The sequence below is a fragment of the Cynocephalus volans genome, chromosome 14 (genome assembly GCF_027409185.1).
Source record: "Cynocephalus volans isolate mCynVol1 chromosome 14, mCynVol1.pri, whole genome shotgun sequence".
Lineage (NCBI taxonomy): Eukaryota > Metazoa > Chordata > Mammalia > Dermoptera > Cynocephalidae > Cynocephalus > Cynocephalus volans.
Genome location: NC_084473.1, coordinates 52,929,012 through 52,952,512, shown reverse-complemented (window position 1 = coordinate 52,952,512; position 23,501 = coordinate 52,929,012). Strand labels below are relative to the sequence as shown.

Here is a 23,501-nt window from a genome sequence, read left to right as displayed (position 1 = left end):
TGGCAATTATGATGTATGTCGTATGCTATCACTTCAGAACAGGACCTAGAAAACTAAATGTCCTGAGATAAGAAAGGAAAGGCTTGGTCATAAGACCAGATGGAATCATAAGTTGGGCATCAAAACCATGAGAAACACTATGCAAAATGAGAGGATCATAGTGTTTTAGAGGGACACTCTTGAATATCAGTGAATGAGGTTATATACGTCACTTAAAACGACTTTGAGGTAGCCTTCAAGATTAAAACTCATAAAACAGGGCAATTAAAAAGCAACTAGAAAAGAGGAGGAAAGAAAGAAGGGAAAAGGCAGAGAGTGAGTGAGTGAGAGAAAGCACTGTGGGAACTTCAGCATGGAGACTCCATTTCTCTTAATTTTCTGACTGTTTAAAATCTTCTGCTGAATTCTGGAAAAATTTCTTGGCCTCAAGCTCACTAACTTGCTCTTCAGCAGTGTCCTTTCTGCTACATAGCCAGTGTACTGAGCTTTTTGACACTAAAGTTTCACTACCAAGATGTAAAATTAATTCTTTTTAATAAATGCAATATTTACCATCTTTCTGAGACTACTGGCTGTACTTCTGAAGTCCTTAATTTTAACTCTTTTCCTTGGCATATATCCTTTTTGTTGAGTTGTGTGCTTCTGATTCATGGCGATGACTTTCCTCCAATGGTAGGTGATTCTCAGTTGTATACTTAATATTGAAATTTCATTAGCCTGCTGTGTATATTCTACAACTTGCTTGTAGGAGAAGCAAGACAGGGTGGTAAAGAAGATGGGCTGTAAAGAAGATGGTGGGACGAACTTCTAGGCAGATTGTGCCAGTAGCTAATGATCTAGGACTAGAGGATCCCTTTCCCCCTGGGTGTTAACAGCTCCGAGGACTTTGCCCTATTTCTCTAGTTCAAATATGCTCACTCTCTGCTCTGGCCTGGGACAAACTCTCTGTTGTTCTCTGCCTGACCCAAGGAAGAAGTGGTTATATGCAGGAGTCACAATGCCTAGCTCCTGTCAGTTACCCCAGGATCTCATGCAATGCCTGTATCAAACTCTTCCTTGGACTACCCTTGCAGCCATTTTCCCTATTTCAACAATACCCTCCAACACGTATTTTGAATTATTGATTCACTCTTCATTTGGTTGCTGTTTGTTTCCCTTCCTTCAAGAATTCATCATAATTGCTGGCCCATGGAGCACACTATTTCTTACGATCTAGGGAGATTATGAATCTATTAAAATATCTTTTAAATCATTTTTAGAGTTCCAGGCAAGAAGAGGAAGCCGCAGCAGGTATTCATTCTGCCATTTTTAAATGGAGGTCTTTATTCCCATATGTTTTTTCAGTGATATGAAAAACAAAGAATTAAATAGTCGTGGAAATTTTGTTTTGAAAAGATACTGTGAATGTCCCTTTTTTTCTCCATTCACACAATCACCATCTGTGATTAGCCGTGACAAGGCCTATAGTAGGCTGGACATTGTAAAAAAAAACAAAAACAGAACTTGATAGTATGGTAACTATACACCTAGGTTTTTTTTTTGTTTGTTTGTTTGTTTTTATGTGGTAGTAGATAGACCCTTCAGGGTAGATGTGATTTCTCTCTCCCAACCTAATGGAATAAATTGCCACGACCTGGCAGTCTAGGCTCCAATGTCTTGGAGGACTCTCTATTATTCCTTATGCATTGTGTGGACCATTGAACTCTGGAATTAGAGAGACAATAACAACCTTACAACAACACAGTAACATACATGTTATCTCCATTCCACGTGTGAGGAAACTGAGGCTCGGTGAATCACATGCTGAACTTGCTGACCCAAAGTCTATTCCTCTTAAGTCAAACATTCCTTATTCAGTGGTGTACTTAATACAGAATCCTTTAAGATAATTCTAATGTGATGACACTCTTTTCTCTAACTCCTATTGTATTTACTAATTCCCATCCAAAAAAAAAAAAAAAACTCGTCATCATATGAAGTTGAACCACAGTCCAAAGATGGTCAAATATTGGCCATTTCATATAGTTCAACTTAATATACTATCTTTAATTATGTAACAGGATGAAGAAATCTTTATTTTCTAGAGGTCAAAATATAAATTCCACGTAGACATGTCTTGAGCTTGTTAGACATACCTTGAATAAGCCAGCTTGAGGTAGGCAGATCCTTTCCAGGAATGGATACCAAAGATTCTAATTGAGAAATCAGTTTGCCTCTTAGGTAGAGGGGAGATGAGGCGACAGGAAGCTTACCACAGAGTACAAACTCTGGAAATTAGTGGGTATCATTAGGAAGCTTACTGCTTCCTCAAATCAAGAAAACAGATGATTGAAGCAAGATCTCAAGAATAAAGAAAGCTCCAGCTGGCATCTGAGACACTACTATTCCACGTATTTCTCAAGAGTAGTCAGCACTATGAGTCAGGAACCTAAGCTGTGTTTACTACTACAGCAGTGGTAAGCATTCATTAAATGTTCATTGAACTAAGGAACAATCATCCCAATTAGACTGTCAGTATTTTACTGGATGTCACATTAAGATGATCTGAATTTTCTACAGTGCGTTAAGCATGTGCTAGAAATTTGAAAGGCATTCATTTAAAAGCTTAGATTCTGATTGTCAGTCTGTCTATCAGCTTCAAGGCTGGTAAGAATATTCTGCCAAGATATGTAAATTAACCTGTGCCCCAGGGAAGATAAGACCATAAACTAATGAACTGGTCACATGACAATGGTGGCACTCATTTTGATTGATAAACAGATTGGACAACAGCAAGATTCAGGGCCTGGGCTGTCCATCTACTCTGTGATTTAAAGTTGGGGCTAATACTAAGAGTCAAAAGCCCAAGTCCACAATGAGTGATTTCAAAGAAGTTTGTGTGTTCTTTATCTGGGCATATGGGCGTTTGTGTTCCCCTATTTATGTCTTGGTCATATGTGTGTATTATACCCTTCCCAATAACATGTAAGCTTATACAGAGACCAAGTTTTCCATTTATTTAGTATTTCTCCTCCAGTATATTTCCTTCTGATGACTAATGTTTTAATAATAATAAATTAATAATTGAATTAAGTTTCACTTTAATTTATATGAATTAAAAGAGAGGATTTTATAACAGAAACCAATTTTTGAATACTCAAATATCATTCTTAATTTTTAAATACATTATAACAAAGAATGGTGCAAATTGAGGAATCTTTGAATATTAAATCCCTCATTATGAGCATATTTAAAAACGTGTCTTTGTTTTATATTTAGGATAATAAATCATCTGTATTACTATTATTACAAAGGAGCATTGTGATATTTAAGGACTATCAGAGTCTACTCAATTTGGGAAAAACATTTTGAAGAAGACAAGAACACCATGAGATTAAATAATTTATTACCATTGCTAAGATGAACACATATACCTGATACTCAATTTTATGCAGAACTTTAAAAAAATAGTTTTAATACAGTATCAAAATTTACACAAGTATTTTGTCAAAAGACCAATGTCCCTTGTATTAGCTTCTGCAGGCTCTGCTGCAGGCACAAAAACTTGTTTTAAGTATCTTCAGAGTGTAGGAATACAACAATTTAAGGATGAAGACTTTTCTAGGAGAGAAGGTTAAATATAGCAAGCAATTTTCTTTTACACAGTAATAATATTTAAAAATATAACATTTTAAAATAAAGAGAGGCTAAAACTGTAACCCAATTACAATAATAGATAATTCTATAGTAAATTAATTCATAAATATATTCTGAAAATAGAGGGCTGGATTTTCATCACAGTAACATTTTCTAAAGTATAACAAAATTCATTCACATTCCCCCCACCAATGACAATTAATACACTGTGTAATAAGTCCATTTAAAAACAACAACAAAGAATATCTACTATGAATTAAATCTCAGTAGTTTAGAAGATATTTGAAAACTGGGAATTGTTGCATTCCTACTTTTATAATCTTAAACTACAGTAAAAATGTAGCATTCTGTCACAGGCCTCTTGCACATTCATACAAAAAAAAACTATCATTGCATTTGGATAAACACAAAATACCTATCGTAGCATTTCCAATACACACATTCTAATTTTACATATATATACCGAAAATAAGAAATAAACTAAGCAAAGCTAGCACACCTCTTTTTCAAACCTCAAGCAATCTGAACAAGAGCTTTTAGCCTCAATAATGAAGGACATGCGCCAGTTTCATAAAATGTTAAGATAGCTGCAGTAGGCAAAGAAAGCTTTTTCATAAATGCAGTGCAGTATTTTAAAGTTTACATGAAGTTTACTAAATATACAGCATGTCTAGAAACTAAATCGTAGAAATTGACATTTCACAGCTCGAAACACATAGAAAAATTATGTTTGCTTGCTTATTAGTTGAAATTATTAATATTAACATCAATGAATACACTGAATGAATATGGAGGTTGGTACATCCCCAAGATGCATCTATATGAGCAACTCATCCGGATTAAAAAGATAGATTTTTTTGATCAATTGAAATAAATGGTACTCTCCGATAAACACTCTACAAAGTCTTGCTACCCTTCTAGCTGGTAAGAATAATTTACATAGTATTTTTAGCACCTCAAAAGTCAAAACAAAACCCAGAAACCTAATCTTATCTTGCATCCAAATTAATTATGCATCTGGAATGAGTATTTTCTTGACTGAAATATAAGAGGTAGGTGCCCAACTCTCAAACGCAGGAAGCTGGCAAACACCTCTTCATATCTTCAATACAACATGGTAGAAAACTACCATCATTATATACAATTAGTCAACTCTACCAAAACCACTGAGGCTCCACTGGACTCTTCCAACTCTGCGGTTTCCCAACTGCAATCTTAGATCTGGGGAGTTAAAAACATTTTAGTTCCAATGAAAATATTGATTTTCAAAGCTACCTTGTTCTAGATTTTCAAAGCTACCTTGTTTGATATTGACGTTGAAGTTAGAGACATAAAATATCGGCTTTATGGGGGAAGTTGTACTAAAGGTTTTAGAGGGGAGATATGTGCAATGTACAATCATTCTATGTTATTCCATGAGTCCAGGTTTATGAAAACCCAGTCTTTTCTCTTTCTTCATCTCTTCTTTTATCTCTCTCTGGCAGTGGTGATCTCATGTTTGAAAAAAAAAGTGTTTCTCACATTGGTCCTTTGTACTGGTTTCCTGACAAATGTTGCCTAATTCCAGGACACGAACCTGCAGCATCTCCAAGTTTCCTCCATACAACCTTAAAACAAAAAACAAAAAGCAAGGAGTAAGCATCTTATTTGTCCTCTTCCATACAGAGATTCGTGGCTTTTAAGGGGGAACTATGAGAGGGGGAAAAGATGGGTGCAAAGACAAGAGACAAAATATCCACATGAATGAGTTCAAACACAAAATACAATGTGATGACAAGCTTCTGAAACACAAGAACTGTTTAGCAGATGGGGCCACTACATCTTGTTAGCAACCAGGGACAAAATTAGAGAATGATGTACCGACTTACTCTAGTTTCATGAGTGGTCCTCCACTCTAGCGGCACACTAAGCACTCGGGGAACTCTTAAACAGTATCTCCCACTCTGATATTCTGCTTTTATTGGTGGAGATGAGAGGCATGGGCATTTGTATTTTTTAAAATGCCCCCAAAGTGATTCTAATGTGTAAGCAGAATTAAGAACCCCTTAGCAAGATCATCCTGATTCCTATGTTATACATCTATAACAAAAGACATCAAAGTTTTTAATCCACTGAGGGAAATGATGGAGCTTTTGTATTTGAGCTATGTAAGTCCTGAGCTGATAGTCTTAGAGCCGGTAGTACATTTCCTTGGCTTTCTCTGCAGAGTGGGGGGCTCAGTCATCACAAGTCTTAGCTACCAAATAGTGTGATCATTCAGATTTCCAAATCAGAAAGCATCCAAATCTAGGGAAAAGCTAAGAAAATATTCAGGAATCATTGAAAGAGACACAATTTACAACATACTAAAAACTGGGCCATTTTAGAGGGACATTACCAAAAGGTGAGATCAAGTATAAAAGTAAAACTACTGAATTCACCAATAATACACCAACATACTAGCATTAATTGGAATATACACACACAGGCATGTGCATGTTTGTGCACATACACAATAAGAGCCATAACCCTCCTAGAGTGTTTCACTATAATGTTTATGTTCAGATTGGTTAACTGCACAAAAATTTACAGTGTTTTAACATGAACTCAAAACCTGTCTATTCATTAATTATTCACAGTCTGTGTTTCTTTTTTGTTTTGTTTTTCTTATGCTTTTAAATAGAAGTGGATACTCTAGGGAAACCCAATACCATTCATAGTAATACAGAAAAATATAGGGTTCTGTCTACCTTCATTTATAAGCCAATGTAACTATTATGCTTTCACAGACACCACCTATGATTTTACGGACACCGCTACATGGCAGAAATGTCCTATTGTACTCAAAGGGAGTTATGGTTATGGTCTTTAAACATCTGGAGAGGATTTATATAGCAATGGACAGCTGAAGCTATGCAGTAGGGAGTTAGGAAAGTCTCATTGCTTAAGAAATTGACTGAAAAGGCTCAAACACTGAATCAAGAAGCCAAAGGATGCTACAGACTTTCCCTTTCTAGCCTCTAAATACAATTACATTTACCAGAATGTTCTGAATGTCTGGTTTAGAAGCAGAGTATAGACTGGAAGACCTCACAAGGATCACAGATACAAAGGTCTAGATGGTTACAACTCAAAAGCTCAACTCCCCTTCAAGTATTCAAGTGTAGAACTCCTTACCCCAGATATTACTAGGTGGTGAAAAGAAACTCTTACAGAAGGCAGAACTCTGAAATAAAACAACAGTACCAAGGTGAATACAGGAATAGTGACTTGTTAACTAAAAAAGGAATAAATAAAAAATGACTAAAAAAGAATAGGTATGTGTTTGAGAATGTGACTGACAAGACCAGTCAAGTATTTCAACTGTCCTCAGGGAATTTACACAAGCCAAGCAGACAAAACTAAAATAAAGCCATTACTACAAAAATATAGATTTACTGTTTCTTAGAGGGTAGTATATTTCTGTAGCAGAATTTGGGAAAAGAATAACTAACCTCATGCTTACTAATCAACTTGATGGTGCTACGGATAACTGTCTTCTCACTGTATAGATGCCAGCAACTTATCTCCAGGAGGAATACCAGAAACTATGGCAAAACTTCTATTATTCTAAGTTCTACCTGAGTCTTATATCCCATTATGAGAAAACTTTACATTTCTGTGACATTATTTTAAAATTGTATACAGTCATGCATCACTTAACAATGGGGATATATTCCAAGAAATGTTTTGTTAGGTGATTTTGCAGTGGTGTGAACATCATTGGGTCTACTTACACAAACCTAGCTGGTATAGCCTACTACACACCTAGGCTATGTGGTATAGCCTATTGCTCCTAAACTACAAACCTATACAAAATGTTACTGTGCTGAATACTATAGGCAATTGTAACACAATGGTATTTGTGTTTCTAAACATACCTAATCATAGAAAAGGTACAGTAAAAATGTTTTTATAATATTCTGAAATACAATCCAGTCATTGTTGACCAAAACGTAATTATGTGGTACATGACTGTAGTTCCTCTAATAGGAACCAAGGCTTCCAAATCTTCGCTAGTTTCTAAGAAATTACTTATCTATGAAATTGACTTGCCATCTGCATTTTTCTCTCCAGTATTCACTATGTATTTTTGATGTTCACATAATTTACAATAGTGACACAAATATTACTTCAAATCAACACTTCTTTCTCTTGGCTTTTTAATTGTTTCCAAATATAAGCGTGCTTAAGAATCAGATTTCACTTGGTTTGCATTTTTTCTCAGATTCTGGGGATCGAAGACAAAAGTGGACAGTTAGAAAAGGTAGCCTAAAGAACTTTTAAAAATAAAGAAGGAGGGCAAGCTTTTGGCTTTCTGAAACTATCTTATATGGCGAACACCACCACCATCTAATAATATCTTTTGAAGCATTTTTGGAAATACGGGCAAACAGAAAGATCGACACAAAACTAATCTAGATCCAATCCAGTAGTGGGTTTCTTCTGAGACTAAGAAGTGAATTTTCTAACGTCCAGAAATGGAAGGAAGGAAGGGAGGGTGGGAGGGAAAAAGGGAAAACAGAAAGGAAAGGAGAAGGGGAAGGGAAAATGGAAAGGGATGGAAGGGAATGGAAGGGGACAATCCTGTCATTTTTTTACAGAAATTCTGGCATTAAACATAATAGAGATGGTCCTCTCTATAAGACATGCTGCTTTTCATTCTTCGGGGAAAAAAATGGAAGTCTCCAGACTTACCACACTTGAGAAAGTGGAAAGATCTGGTCCTCAAAGAAGATCTGGGTATACTCCTGACTTCACTGTTCATTAGAAAATAATTTGAGCAAGTAACTTAATATCTGGATCTTCTTAGATTTACCAAACATAAAATGTGAGTGTTAGGGTTTTTACTCAGGAGTTCATATCTGAAACATGGTCTGATGTTAGATTCAGACACGTGAATTACAAAGAAGCCCCACACATTGTTCTTTGGAGAACCACTGAAGGATGACCTCTACGGTCCCTTCTAGTTCTACAGTTCCTGTCGTCTGAACTTTATTTCTCATTCCATAGTCAACAGATGAGAAGCAACAGCATCCCTGGTTTTGTGGCTCAAATTTTTTAATTTATGTGAGGCAAATATTCAAATTGAAAACCTTAAGCACAGGTTGAAAGGCTACAGAAGGTGAACAGTGGTGCACTAGGAAATAATGACATCTAGAACTAGTGACCTTTTGAAAACAGACAATGGATATGCAGCAAAGAAAAACAATTAACTTAGAAAGAGTCTCAAAAGAAAAAGCAGCCACAACACAGGCAAGCAGGGGATTAAAATTCTCCCCCCAGCACACATAAAATGCCCATTTATTGTGCAACATTTACTGAATTCCAGAAACATCTCCAGCAGGTAGATAAGTGTCTGAGAATATCTGGTCCTAATAGACCTAAAGCTGAAGGGTATTTCTAAGTAATTTTGATACCCTAATAGCCAAAAGAATATGAGGATAAAAGTAGTATTAAGCCAATTAAAAATCAGTGCTTAATATGATCGGTGCTTTACCGTGATTTCTTGCATTTAACAAAGAGCTTCCTTTACAATATTCCCTTTAGCCCTTTAAAGCTTCACCAGTTGTATACTTGATTAAATGATACATCCCATGCATATGGCTCAAAAAAATTAAAATGTAATCAAGGATTAACAATAAGATCCAAACCACAAAATGATTATATTAGATATGTATCAGGAAAATAACACTTTTTTTTTTTTAAACTGTGTTTCTGTCTGACTTTATGGACAGATTTCGATTTCTCTCTCTCTTAGGTTCATCTCTGTCTATCTCACCTTACTATTTCTGAGTTTGTGTCAACAACTGAAAGATAAAGACAATACTTTGCATGACATGAAGAACACATACCATATGTATGAATAACTAAGCAAATGCTACCTAGGAAGGTGATGATTGATTTTTTTCTAAGAATAGTTACAAATAAATCTGAAGAAGGTTGTGTTTTCTTTGTTTATCACAAGCTTTTAAACGCTGATCTTTAAAAAACTGCTTAAAAATATGAAACAGAAACCCACTTATTTTATCAAAATTACTAATACATATTTTAGACAAAAAATAAATTTAATATTTAGAGTTCATAGATCATTCTGGAATACAGAATTGGCTGATCATCTCTGACCTGAATATTTTGTAATATGATTATTATGTTAATAAAACTGCAATAAAACATAGTGAAGATAAAAACAAAGGAAATTGGTTTTATTTCCATACAAAAATATAAAGGCATTTGGTCAGCATTTTAAAAGCTAGGTATTCATAAAGCAATAACTAAGCTAAGATGAGGCTTTCAACACAGAATACAAAATAAAGCACATTAAACTTACATTGCACATTTCTCTGACTATAGCTTTTTCTGTCTCACTAAGGTCATGTTCATACTCTTTACCCTGTTGACGATCTATAGTTTCCTGAACATCCAAGACCTGGATTTGTTGAAAAAGAAAAGCAAATTTCACATGGAAAAAAACTTGTTAGTTATGATAAAACCATCAAGGAGCTCCACTTTGTAAAACTTTTTCTGTGTGTCTGCATATCAGGATGGATTAATACATGGCATAATCTTTTTAAAATAGTCTATTGTTCTGAAATCCATGTGGGATAATTTCTACTTGATTTACAAATGGCCATTAAAAACAATCCACTGCATCACTAATAGTCAATTGAATTCATTAATGTCTAAAATAATTAGATGCATTTAACTTGGTCATTAAGATAACAGGACAGTGTCAACCACTTGGAGACAGTCAATAACTCTTGCTCCATTGTAATGATGAGCAGTATAATTAATTATTTGCCAAACAGTCCAAATGATATGTAGACATGGCCTATGGAAAAGATAACTAAAAAATAATAGTGACAGGTGAAACTGTTCAGCACCCAGGAATATGCACATAAGAACTACTGACCTTGCAGTTTTTGCCTGGATGTGTTCCTAGCGCCAAAGAAAGGAATATGGAGATGGCTCTTTGATAGTGGCAAGAGAAACACTGGCTCCATATAACAAAAATATTTGAGTAACACTTAAATATTTTTCATTAGAGTCAAATGTCTGAGGATAAAATGCTTTTAAACAATTTTAAAGGCCTATCTTTCAACTTCTCTACATTATCTCCAAATGAATTAAAAATGATACTCCTTTAAAATATCTAAAGTTTACATGTGGATACTTTCTATAGTACAAAAGGGGACAAAACTTTGGCTTTTACTGCTGTTTGTTATTTTTCTCTGTATCAGCCTATAAACCAAAGCATTAATGTAGCATAAAAAATAATGCTTTTCCTAAAAGTTCCTATAGAATCCACACCAAACTGTGAGATTGCTATAAAACACTTTGTTCTGTTGTTGTCATGGTCAATGCTGATGGCCACATCTAAATGTGCCACCCGGGAATTTGCACCAATGAACAGTTGAGCTAAAGTAAATGACTTAAGCATGAAGTGGGACCTTCAGGTCAAGTTCATAGATACCATCTGAGACTAACCAGAGTTCAATCATATAATAAAAAATCTAATTTACAAATTACTCTCTTGTTAATTCAAAACTCCCAGCCATTATTACTCTATAGATATCACTTCTTGAAAGTTCTGATACTCACCCCAAATTAGAGTCAATTCACATTCTTCATGTACTTAGAGGAAATCATTGACTGTGCTCAGAGGATATTCACAGAAAACTTAAAGAGCTCCTTGACAAGCTCATTTGCCTACAAATTTGATTTGTAATGTACCTCCAAGAGGTGTACTTCAACTCAGCTAATTTCTACTAAATGAAGTGAAGTTCCAATTAATAGTTATAATGAATTTTAAAGCAAGAAAAATATGGTGTTATTACAAATGGGCTAACTTCTCACACTAATTTACCACACTCCCCCACAAACCATGACCAGAGAGTTTATTAAAGCCTAGAGTTTTCTCTGAAATCCATAAGTAGGTGAGAAACTGAGCCATTTTTCTAATTGTTCCTTTCAGAGCAGAAAAATCTCATGATATGAATCAGCTCGAGAGAGGTTGCTCTTAAAAACAAAACAGAGTAAGTGGCCATTTTGTGTTATATTGAGAGCTTACGATGAATTTCCCAAGGACTGTTTGCACATATTTATGTTTCACGACACAGTTAACTCATGGACGCAAACACGTTTTATATTCAAGGGCCTCCAGTTATCCAATAAAGATGCTTCAGTTGCTTAGTATCACCCATCGGCCAATGGAGGACACTTATGTGTTCTGATTATAACATAACATCTCCCTCTCTTGAGAAAAAATTTTATATGAAAATTAGAGAATGAATTCAGAGAAAATTGAGGCGCTCTTCTCTGCCCTCCCCTGCCTTTTAGGCCACACTAACAGCTGCACTGAGAAAGCTGGGAAAGATCTCAGTGTGACTCACTATGCTGATCAAATTCCAACTGTACTTGCCATTTAATACAGCAGCAGGCCGAAACAGCTTTCGAACAGTTTGAACAGTACTGCTGGGCAAAGTGTTGCTTTTGGAATCTATGCAGACACTACAGATTGAAGCTGATCTCTGGTCCATTTTCCACTTATAAAATACTTTTTAGTTTGCTAGTGCCTGATTTGTGCTAAAGTTCATCCAAATGCTGCAGCAGAGAACGAGATGTCCATCAGTCAATAAACAAACACCCACTGGATGTGGGTCAGAGCCCTTCATACTGGTTGTGCCTCCCCAAGAATTCCTTTCAATTGCTCACTTTGTGAATTATCCCAACCGAGACAGGAAACGCCCAGTGCTTGCCACTGGCCACCAGCAGAGTTCTCCTTCCCTCATCAGCAATCAGCATACGTTTGGGAAAAGCAAACTCATTTTATATAAGCTAAAGCAAAATACACTTAGAAAGCTAAATCTTCTAAAACTAAATCATCACAAAACCAAATAAATACTTTGACATTCTCATCTACTTATTTGCTTTATGATGCCACAGAAAATGTGGCCCACTCCAAAAGAGGGCATCTTCAGTTAGTCGGATGATAAATCATTCTGAAACTGAAACAATGTTAAGAAAAGTTAGGAAACTCATGTGGCAAAAGCAGAACTGAAGCACTCTACCTACTTTATGGCTCAGAAAGGTTTGATCAAGGCTACATGTTAGCAATTACAGATAAATTTGAAGGGCATTGCTTCAAACTTTGGAATTGATAACTTTTCAAGGAACTGTCTCAGTTTTTAAGATGATTTTTATTGCCTACATCAGTTTCTTCTCTTAGGTAAATATTTACATTTGTATTTATTAATTTTTACTATGGTGCGTACTTATTACTAAATTTATTTATTGGAAAGCTGATTATTGGTAAAGAAAATAGATAAATGATAAATTTCAGCCAAATTTTTGTGAAGTCATAGCAGAATCTGAAGTAAAAGCCAAAAATAAATTAGCTTTATGATTAAGACCATATATCTATTTTCTAATACTCTATAAAGAAGCACTACCTAGTGTAAAGACCTAATTTCTACTTAGTGGAGGAAAGAGTAGGTTTTTGTTTACTTTAATACTTTCTTTTAGTAAGTTGGACAATGTACTTCAATTACATAAAGAAAGAAAAATATGGTATCCTTCCTTATTTTGACCAAACTATTAATTCCCTACATTTCAGACATCCATGCTACAAACATTTCACATAAAATACCTATAACAATATTTTACACATATGGATATATACATGCACATATTTCAACTTTGATGCAGATAGATATGAATCACATTACTCAAAACAAAACGATAAAACTAGAGATTCAACCATAAGTACTCATACCCATTGTTAGTTTAAAAAAATTAGAAATCATACTTCAAAAATTAAGATTAAAAAGTTATACCATAAGGGGTCAAAAAATAAAGTATCCATGGTTAAAGCAAGACTGTGAGGACTACCAGACTACAGCGAACAAGCCACGACACAACTGAAGTTCTAGATAAATGGTTGCACACAGTTGGTTACCTTAAGAGAATGTACCACAGGTTCAGGCTGCTGAGAAGGTGTGGTATGTCCACTGAAGCTAGCTGGAGAGTTGGGTGAACTGTTACTCCCATCAGCCCCTGATGACAACCTAAAAGAACCCTTAGTAGAAAATCAACAACTTTGTTATTAAAACAAAAGTCGTTTATAACTACATCGATGTTATTCAATATTCAGTGTCACTCCCAAATGAGAATTTGCCATTTTGTTATTTTTTCTAGCCTATCCTAACATGCTGTCAACCTGTTAATTGGAATACACTTGCTGCTTGATCAGCAAGAAAACTTAACCAAGATACGTGGCTATACATATATAGATGTCACCCCTGATTTACCAAAAAGAGCAATGCCCCTCAAGGAATAGTCATTAAGAACACTGCAAGAATGATTTCTGAAACTTAAAGATACTCAAGAGTAGGGAATGCATGAATTACTCCACAGCTGAGTTAAACATGCTCACTCAGCAAGCGAAATGCCACATTCCATATTTCTCAGAAAAGGCAGACACATCACTTTCTTGCATTGGAGAAACTGTGTCTCATAAACCCTTTTTTGAGGGAAAGACCTATATAGCAGAGCATTTTCCAAAGAGATTTAACCAAATTTAACATTTTCTTCAAAAAACAATTCTCTCATTTTTTGGCCTTTTTAAAAATGAAAAACAAAACACACAAATTTCATATTTTCAGTTTAGTCATTCTTCAACTTATTTGGTGAGAAATCAGAACATGGGCATGATTAATTTGACCTGTATGGGCCACAGTCATCCATCAGGGTCTACACTTTTTTGCTTGGGGAAAGAATTGGGGATTTCTATCAGAGGTCTATCCTTTTTGCTTGGGGAAAGACTAATGGATCAGCAAAAAAAGAACAGTCGTTATCTACTTTCCTAAAAAAAGTCAAATGGGAATTTTCCAAATCTGTTTTTATGTCCATGATTATACTCTTAGAGGGTCTGAGCAATTTTAATTTCTCCCCATTAACAAATCCACAGATTTTGTCATGTCTAATAGATTAATAACGCCTCCATTTAAGTTGATCCTGTCAATTTAATACCAAGTAGGAGCCAATGAAGGTGTATTATATGTGAATTCATAAAGGGAGAAACACCAGTGGTTTGGGATATTAATTCGCAGCATCTTCAGGGAGCTTTTATGTTGTACATTTTAGGGATGGGCAGGGAAAAATTGTGCACAACAACACTTAGGGGCATGCATTGTATGCAAACCATGGTATTTATGGAGAAATTAACAATCCCCATTGATTTTTACAAAGATTATTGTTTATGCAATTTGGAATATTTTCCCCCTCCCCTGTTGCTGTCATTTCTTCCTTTGTCTTTAAAGTCTCCCCTTGCAATCTTGCAAGCCTATTGAGGCCACGTTTTCTCCCCTGCTCAAGGAGTTGTGCCATTTAATCAGTTCCTGCCCCCACCATCACTAGCCAACAGGGATGTGACACTTAGGTGACATCTGCTTCTGTCCTCCATTACTACTAATACTTAAATTAATAGCAGGTGATAACACAGGACTGCCAATTACAACAGCCCCAACCCCCTCTGGAAAAAAATAAATTATAAAATTTATTTTCCTGTATTTGTAAATCAGATCAAATCAGACCTAATTACAGCTTACATAAATAACAGAAGGGAAATTATTCAAAGTTTAAAGATGGTTACAGGGCATACTCTCCCCGCACCACCAAATTTTGGACATCTTTCTCTGTAGAGATTAAATGGTTCCAAAACTAAGGAGTTGTAAAGGAAGTTCTCTTCCTAGAATAACCCTCATCCTCGACTGTTCTCTTTTCTTCCTTGTACCATCCTTATAATCCCTTCTGGAAAGACTTCTCAGGTCACACAGAGTATACTTCAAATCTCTCGTTGAGGACACATCATTGCAGTGCCATTCTTTCTCTGACTGGTAAGCTAATTTAGCGGCAATAATCCTTCCCACTCTGGGCTACCCTCCTCCCAGTTCTTCCTTCCAAACCTTTTTCTGCCCAGTACTCTTCCAGAGGTTCTTGGCAAAAATGTAAGTATATCAGTACCGGCATGATTTTGCTTGGACCTGCAGCCTCTATCTGTCAGAACACTTTGGCTTAAGAGAATTTCTAAAATAAACATAAATAGCCTCCATAAACCAAATCATCTGGGCCATTTAGCATTGTTTAATCTTAAGGAGAGTCCTATCCTGGCCACATCTATTCAGAAACAAACAAATGAACAATTTTATTAAAAGCAGTTTCCTTTTAAAAAAAAAAGGGGCGGGGGTTACAATAGGATCTTTCCTAGAGTATACTAGTGTACTTCAAAAGTTCATGGAAAAATAGAATTAAAAGATAAAACAAATCTTTCCATGAACTTTTTGAAGTACCCTCATACAGTGAGGGAAAATATATCATTTGAGGATTAAAGTTCTACTTCAAATTAGCTCTGAGAGCCATGAGCTAGTAACCAACCAAAAAGATCAACATTTTTATTTGAGGTGTTTTTTGGGAAGCCACAAAGGTAACCAAATAAATAAATACTTTGCCTGGTAAAATTTAGCACCAACAGGTATTAAAATAGTTTTCCTGTTCTAAGAGGTGCTTGATTCTGTTATAATCTAGAAAACTAGATTAATACTATAAAATAAAAGGTGAGTTTTCTATGTGCTTAGCTGAATAAGAACAATATTTGGAGAATTATCTAGGTTCAATCGATATACAGTCTCAGTTGACTAATACATTTTCACTAAACTATTTTTTAAAACTATGCTACTAAGTAAAATGCCAGTATACCAAATGATTTTAAACATCCCCTTGGAGTTTATTTCAGTAAGAATAAACCTGTTTATTTAAATTGTACTGAGCTGGCTCAGGGAGAGGGTATTTAAAAAGAAGAAATCTTAATGAATTGGAAATGTGATTCCCAGCTTGAGTTGCTTATTTTCCAGCTACACATGATCACATAGTGGTGCATGCATCAACTCTCAATTTGAAAGGGCAAGAAATCATTTTCTGGGCTGGCGTAGAGACATCTGATGGTGTTAACAATTCATTTTCACGGCCACTGACCTTTTAAACTCCTTTACATGAAAGATCCAGGGTACCTTTGTTCTTCTCTCCTGGTTAGTGTTGCTCAAATTTTACCCTCAGGTTCAGGGAAAACACACTGAAGAAGACAGTTTTGGAGGAGAAAGACGACTCCCATCCTCCTTTCCCAGGTTTACACACACAGCAACTTTCTTTCATGCTCATGGACGTTTTCTGTACCCCCCCCAGTATAACTTTTCCTCTAGCAGCAGAAGCCATCTGGTTATGCACAAGCAAATGCAGCCAGCTGACTTGTCTTCACTCACCGGGAGAGTGGGCAGGCATCGTCCTATTCCTCGGCACCCTTGCCACCACTGCAAGACCCGCCGGGCTCTGGGCCCCCAGCCTTTCTCCATATTTGAGCTGTTTCTAGTTGGAGGTTGCCTTCTATTCTGGGTGGCCTTATATTTGGAACAATATGGTACAATCACTCAGAAAAATACTGTTTCCCAAGTCTCAAGAAAGCAGATAGAACAAGAAGCTTAATGAAATGAACCACAATGACCACAATGGCAAGCTGTAACATGCACCTATAACTACTAGGGAAAAAATAAAAATAAAAACCATCTGAAGCCCTGAATATTAGAGCTAATACTGACTTTTAAAAAAGTTTTTGGCAAAGGTAAAACTACATTCTCAAACTAGCAAAAAGAAGATGATAAAGTTAAAATTACAGAAAAAAAAAACCTTGAAGCTATTTTAACAACTTTATTTCATGGGTTTTACCTGTGAGAAATAATCACCATAAGTCTTCCAAGTATTTGAAGCGCATAACTTCAAAATTTAACAGAAATTATTTGAAATACAACTGGGAGCATTATGCCCTTTTGCTAAGAAACACAAATTGGACATCCATATTCAATAATCATCAGAAAACTGACACTGCATCAAATTTTCAATAAAAATTCCCCACACTTAAGAGTATATAATGAGCTAAGAGGTTACCATTGCATTAAAATAACTATTTCACATAGGAAATATAGATAATTATTAAAATTTTTATTAATCGGCTAACTCCCAAATTTCTGTATTTGTTGGAACTAGAGATATCAAGTAACTAAAATTTTAAAAATACAAAGAATTTTCTCCTAAATTTCAGCTTTTTCCATGACCAAACTGTATAATCCTATTAAAATGACCAGAAGCAAAATGAACTTATTTGAACATAATTTTCTTTCCCTGATAACTTTCACTAAGACCTTTAACTAAGAATGCTTTGTCTCAAGGAATAAGGAAATGCTTTGATAAATTATGAAAATCTGCACAATGGTCCAAAATTTCCAGTGTCTAAATGTTGAGGTTAATGTTAGGAGACTGAAAAAATGAGAAGATAATACTCTAGTTCTCATTGATTCATTTTCCTGGAAGTTAGTGCTCTATTCTGAATAGCACTAGTATAATTTACACTCTAACTTTTGTAGGGGGAACAATAAAGAAAAGGCAAGACAGTCTTAAGTGAAATAAAAAAAGAGAAGCAATGACTACCAGCACTTGGTACTCACAAAACTCTTCTGAATCTATGAAATCAGTGCCAGTTACCTATCAAATAAGTCACACATACTCTATTCCTCACATAGAATAGAGAAAATTATATATCTGCACTTGGGCCACAATGACAATTTCATCATAGCAACACTAGTTTGAACATTGTTCTTTTAGTAATTATTTCATGTCTAAGTGTCTAATTTATTTCCATCATCAAAAGAATTTTTTCCAACAACTTTTAATATAGTTGATGTCTTAAAATTCATCTCCCAACCCAGTCTGTATACTGCTGTTTCTGAAATGATCATTAATGAGTAATGCAAATTTTATAGTTACTTTTACAAGTAAGGAGATCTATCATCTAGATTTGGTTCTTTCCATGACTTATGCATCTTTCAGACCTTATGCTTTTCAGATTCAACAATCAAGTAAAACATGTAGGGATTCCTATTTTCATTCTTCCTTAATGAGGAGGCTAAATCCCAATGCCTCTCCATAATAATAATGTAACCCTTAGATTTCATGGCAATGGTAATAGGCTTTTTTATTTGCATCTGCAACCATTTAGAAGCCTCCTGGAAAGAGCAGCCATTTAGCTACTATGTAGAGAATGAACAATATTTTCCCACTTTCAGAAAGTAGATACAACATAAAATAATAGCTATACATTTAAGTCTTGGAAATGGTTCTTTTTAAATATATGAAATATATATATTACAGAATAGTATTAATACATAAGAACCAGATTTTTGTGGAAGAATAAACTGGTTGATAAAATAACCATTTCAAAGGAAAAGCCACTCTTTTAGAATCAGGATTATTACTGACTTTATAGTCATATTAGCAACTTCTTTTTTTCTTAATCCAGGTACATGGAAAAATGTATTCAGAGCCTGCCATCATTTCTGACCTTCAAATAAACAACATCTGAATGGTAGTTATACGCTAATGAAGGCTTAGCTCTTCGCCAGCTCTACAATTGTCAATCCCAGTATTTTTTGAAGACAGCTTCATAAACATAAGAAGCCTTCAGTAACTTGGTCATTGGAGTTGTTTCTGGCAACTTTAGAGCTCAAAATGAGGGAACCCATATTATGGCCATCAACTGGGAGAATAATTCCAAACAGTCTTAAGAAAGTCACTTTCTATTCTCTGAAGAATTTTGTTTTACTTAGTTTTGTTTTCTGCAGTTTTCCAAAATTCCAAATTTATAAAAAAGAATACCTAAATGACCCACCATTCCCATAGGAATATGTGTGTTTGTCAGCCACTTTATAAAGAGATTTATGTCATGATCCACAAATTATTTTAGAAACTAGGATCATCCATCCTAAATGTGGAGTAATGTTCCACATCAAGATTGTGTGGGATGTAAATTACAGATTATTTTCTATGTGGTAAGTACTCATTATAGAAATCTTGAATCCTAATGCAGTTAGCAAATACCTTTTGTCAGGAAATGGAAATATTCCTTCATATCACTGAAAAAGATACATTATATTAGTACTTTTATGCTTCTTATTGCATATCTAGAAGGTCTTCCATGCAAGTTGAGATTTGGTAAATTTTTTATTATTATCCTTACAATAATTGATTTCTTCAGCATTAAGGAAGAAAAGTGAAGCCATTTAAATTTAAAAGATCATCTAAACAAATAGAAAATATATTATTTATGGTCTCACTGAGTAAAATCATTATAAGAGAATTGTCAAGATGAAACTACTGTGATTAAGTTGTCTTTTTTTTGCTATTGTATGATTGTGTTTTAGTTATTGCTATTTTTAGCAAAATTATTTTAATTAATACTCTGGAAGTTTCATTCTTTTGCTTTACAGAAGAAAATATTTTTCAAAAATTTATAATAATGTCTTGATTTTTTTTGCTATTGAACATGAAGTAAAGCAAAAAAAAGAGTAGATGTCTTGTGTTTTTAATATTTTTCCTAAAATGATTATTATTTTCAAAGTAAATAATTGTATGTGCTTAGGTACTTCAGTGAATATCGATCTTCCTCATATAGACCAAATCTGTATTTTTTATAATAAAATAATCCCATCACTATTTTAAATACAGAGGAGATACACCTGAGCTTCCTCTCAAAAATAAGAAAATGACACTAACACTACCATAATGTAGTGGTTCTCTTCACAAGGGTGGGTATGAGTCTTATCCTGTCCAGCCTGCTTTCACCCTAAACTTTATCCACCACATAATCAAGAATGGCCAGTAATATAATAGTCTTCAGAACTGAGCAAAAGTTACAGGAAACTGAGAGATTTGTACCCTCCATCTCTCAGATCCAGTGTTTTATTACTTAACTAACGTAACCACCCAAATTAAAGGGTTGCACAGCTTATTGCCCTAAATAAGATATGAAGAAGAGGGTATAAACCATGTAGAACGAGGTCCACTGTCTCATTAAATCCAATGATACTCCAATAATCTGGTTGTCATCAAACTGGAATTATTTTTGAATTTTAAAAAATTATTAAATGTTCATAAATATTCCTTTTATGTAACTCATATACATAATCATGTGATGTGAATCAAAAAGAAAAAGTGTACCCTTCCTTGTAAGTAGACAAGTAAATGGATGAAAGTCAAGAATTAAGAATCACTGAGTGCCTTTAAAAGTTTCAATACAACTGTACAATAGTCAATTATTCCTCTAAAACTCTGGAAACCTCTCTAAGGGGGATATTGTAGGATTTTGTGGAAAAGGGAGTACTTCTGAAACTTGTGAGGAAAAAGGAAAAGTGAAAATTCAGTGATCCGAGGAAGGAAAACAAGGCCATCCAGGCTGTACTCCTTATTGACCAGTCATCTCAGCAAACCTCAGACAACACAGATAAAGGTTTATCTTGAAAGATTAAAAGAGAAAGCCTCCAAGGAACCTTCAGTATAAAAAATTAGAAAGTAAGATGTGACTTCTGGTTAAAGTAAGACGAATAACTATAAGTCGGTCTGACCTGGAGACTTTCACCTTGCTGACTTTGAAAAGAGGAAGAGGGACTAATTCTCACATAGGCACTTGAGTGGATTTAGCATGAGTCAGAGTTTGTGGTCTCAAGACTTCCATGGTTCAGAGGCTGGATGGTTCTCCAAATTCCAACAGGGTATACACTCCCCTATACCCAAACATGAATTTGGCATAGGGTTTTCAACCACTGCTTCTGCAACATTTTCCCTTCAAACTATAACGATTATAATAATGACTAGTTCTCATCTATTTATTTAAGGATGCACAAATTTCTCTAGGACATGACAGTTTCTCTTTTATTTATCACTCTTAATGAGCTACATATGTAAATAAAAAGAACAAAAACCAATTTTGCAAAAAAAATAGACAATTTAACTTTTTTACACAATCATGCTTCTTTTCTCAAATTTGGGGGAATCTATAAAGTGTTATTGTTCCTTAGGAATAATAAAAGAATACTAAGAAATGTATGTCCAATACTATACATTATCTAAAATATACAAATTGCAAAAAAGATGGTCACTCAGAATTTGATTTGTGGTCTCTGCAATGGAGAAAACTACCTAAGAAATAAACCTAGAAAAATCCTTTACAGTGTTTCATTTACTAATGAAGAAAATGGAATTTTTAAAAAAATGAAAATTCTTCCTGAGGTAAGTTTTGTTTCTACTCTAGAATAATGGAAGATGGGTGTACTGAATTTCTTATTGCGTATATACACATATACATGCATATATACAAAAAAAATATATGTATATATAATTTTCCAGTTGACTAAAATCACATTTAATAAAGTAATATTGTAGTGTTATATAAAATACAGGCTTTTCACTTAGATATAAATCAGATGTAATGCACTTGTAAAAAATTTTAGGGGCCAGCCCATGGCTCACTCAGGAGAGTGTGGTGCTGACAACACCAAGTCAAGGGTTAAGATCCCCTTACTAGTCATCTTTAAAAAAAAAAAAATTTTAGAGCCCAACCCTCATATCTATTATAAAAAGCCAACTATGGAAACCTGAAGATTGATTGCCTAAAGTGGTTTTCCTGTTACTTAAAGATGTTTAATTTTTTATAAGTCCTGAAGCATGGTCAAACTATCATGTAATGCTTCACACCTTATCGGAATGAATGCCTAGTTTAGGAAGGTGGGGTAAATTCAGTCTTTCCTTAATATATATAGGGCAAGAACAGATACTTTGCTTAATCTCATCAGGGAAATAATATTTTGTTCAGTTTGGTCAATACTCATTCTGACATATTTTCAAAACTGCACTAGCACACAAACAGAAGCTCAGATTAGAAGCAACTTTAAAGGTCACCCTGGCAAACCCTTTCTGCCCATAGGCTTAGAAATGCTAGAAACCCTCTACTTTAATGATAATATTTAGTTGGATATATTCAAAGTAAAGTGTATCTCTCATTTAAATTAACTGAAGTAAAGAATATATTTAATACTGGTTTAAAATATTAAATAATTTCGTGGATTTATATATATTCATTCATTTATTCACTTAAACTTTTTCTAAGCACCTACCATAGGAAATATCACATGCAATGCCATGTAGGTATCTATTCCAATAAATTTTTGTTAAAAGAGAAACACAGTGAGTTTAAATCATGAACTCTGGGGTTACATTGCCTGATTTTAAATTTTTGACCTGACACTTATGAGCTGCATGACTTTGGACAAGCTATGTGACCTTTCTGGGCCACAGTTTCCTCATCTATAAAATGTGGTTAATAATGGTACAATAATATTTCACTCTATGGGTTTGGTAACATATGAAAAGAGCTCTTAACACAATGCCTGGCCCACAGAAGTGCTCTGTAAGTATTTGCTGTCATTATCACGAATGTTTTTGCTTTGCTTGTCAACACATTTGATAACGTGTCAATTTGCTTTCATATGTTTATTATTTAGAGCAGTAGCTCTCAACCAGGGGCAATCTGGCCCCCCAGAGGGGACATGTGGCAAAAATGTCTATAAACATTTTTAGTTGTCAGAACTGAGCAGTTCCTACTGGCATTTAGTGGGTACAAGCCAAGAGTGCTACTAGACGTCTTACAATGCACAGGGCAGTCCCCTCGCAACAAGGAATTATCCAGCCCCAATTGCCAATATTTCTGAAGTTAAGAAACTCTGACTGAAGAGAAAGAGAGCTATGTTGGAAAACTGCAAAGCAAAATTTCTGGTGACAGCTCCATAGCAGATTTGGCCTTTGAGGACAAGTGGCCTACAGAATTTGGAGCTCGAAATGATTTAAAAGAAACTCCCTAAGCTTTGGCCCTCAAATAGTCTAAGTAGAAAGCCATCTATATTTCTACTCCC

General features: G+C 34.8%; 1 protein-coding gene across 1 annotated transcript in view; it reads right to left on the bottom strand.

Annotated features, from left to right (window-relative positions):
• Nucleotides 1–3,368: 3,368 nt before the first annotated feature.
• The window catches only part of CCDC85A (coiled-coil domain containing 85A), a 221,036-nt gene continuing 200,903 nt past the window's right edge, over nucleotides 3,369–23,501 (bottom strand). Inside the window, exons 4-6 of the mRNA XM_063078677.1 lie at nucleotides 16,971–17,105; nucleotides 13,613–13,732; nucleotides 3,369–5,243 (exon numbers count right to left, since the gene is read on the bottom strand). Of these exons, the coding sequence (XP_062934747.1) occupies nucleotides 5,154–5,243; nucleotides 13,613–13,732; nucleotides 16,971–17,105 (345 nt within the window). The 3' untranslated portion in view covers nucleotides 3,369–5,153. The remainder of the gene's footprint in view (nucleotides 5,244–13,612; nucleotides 13,733–16,970; nucleotides 17,106–23,501) is intronic.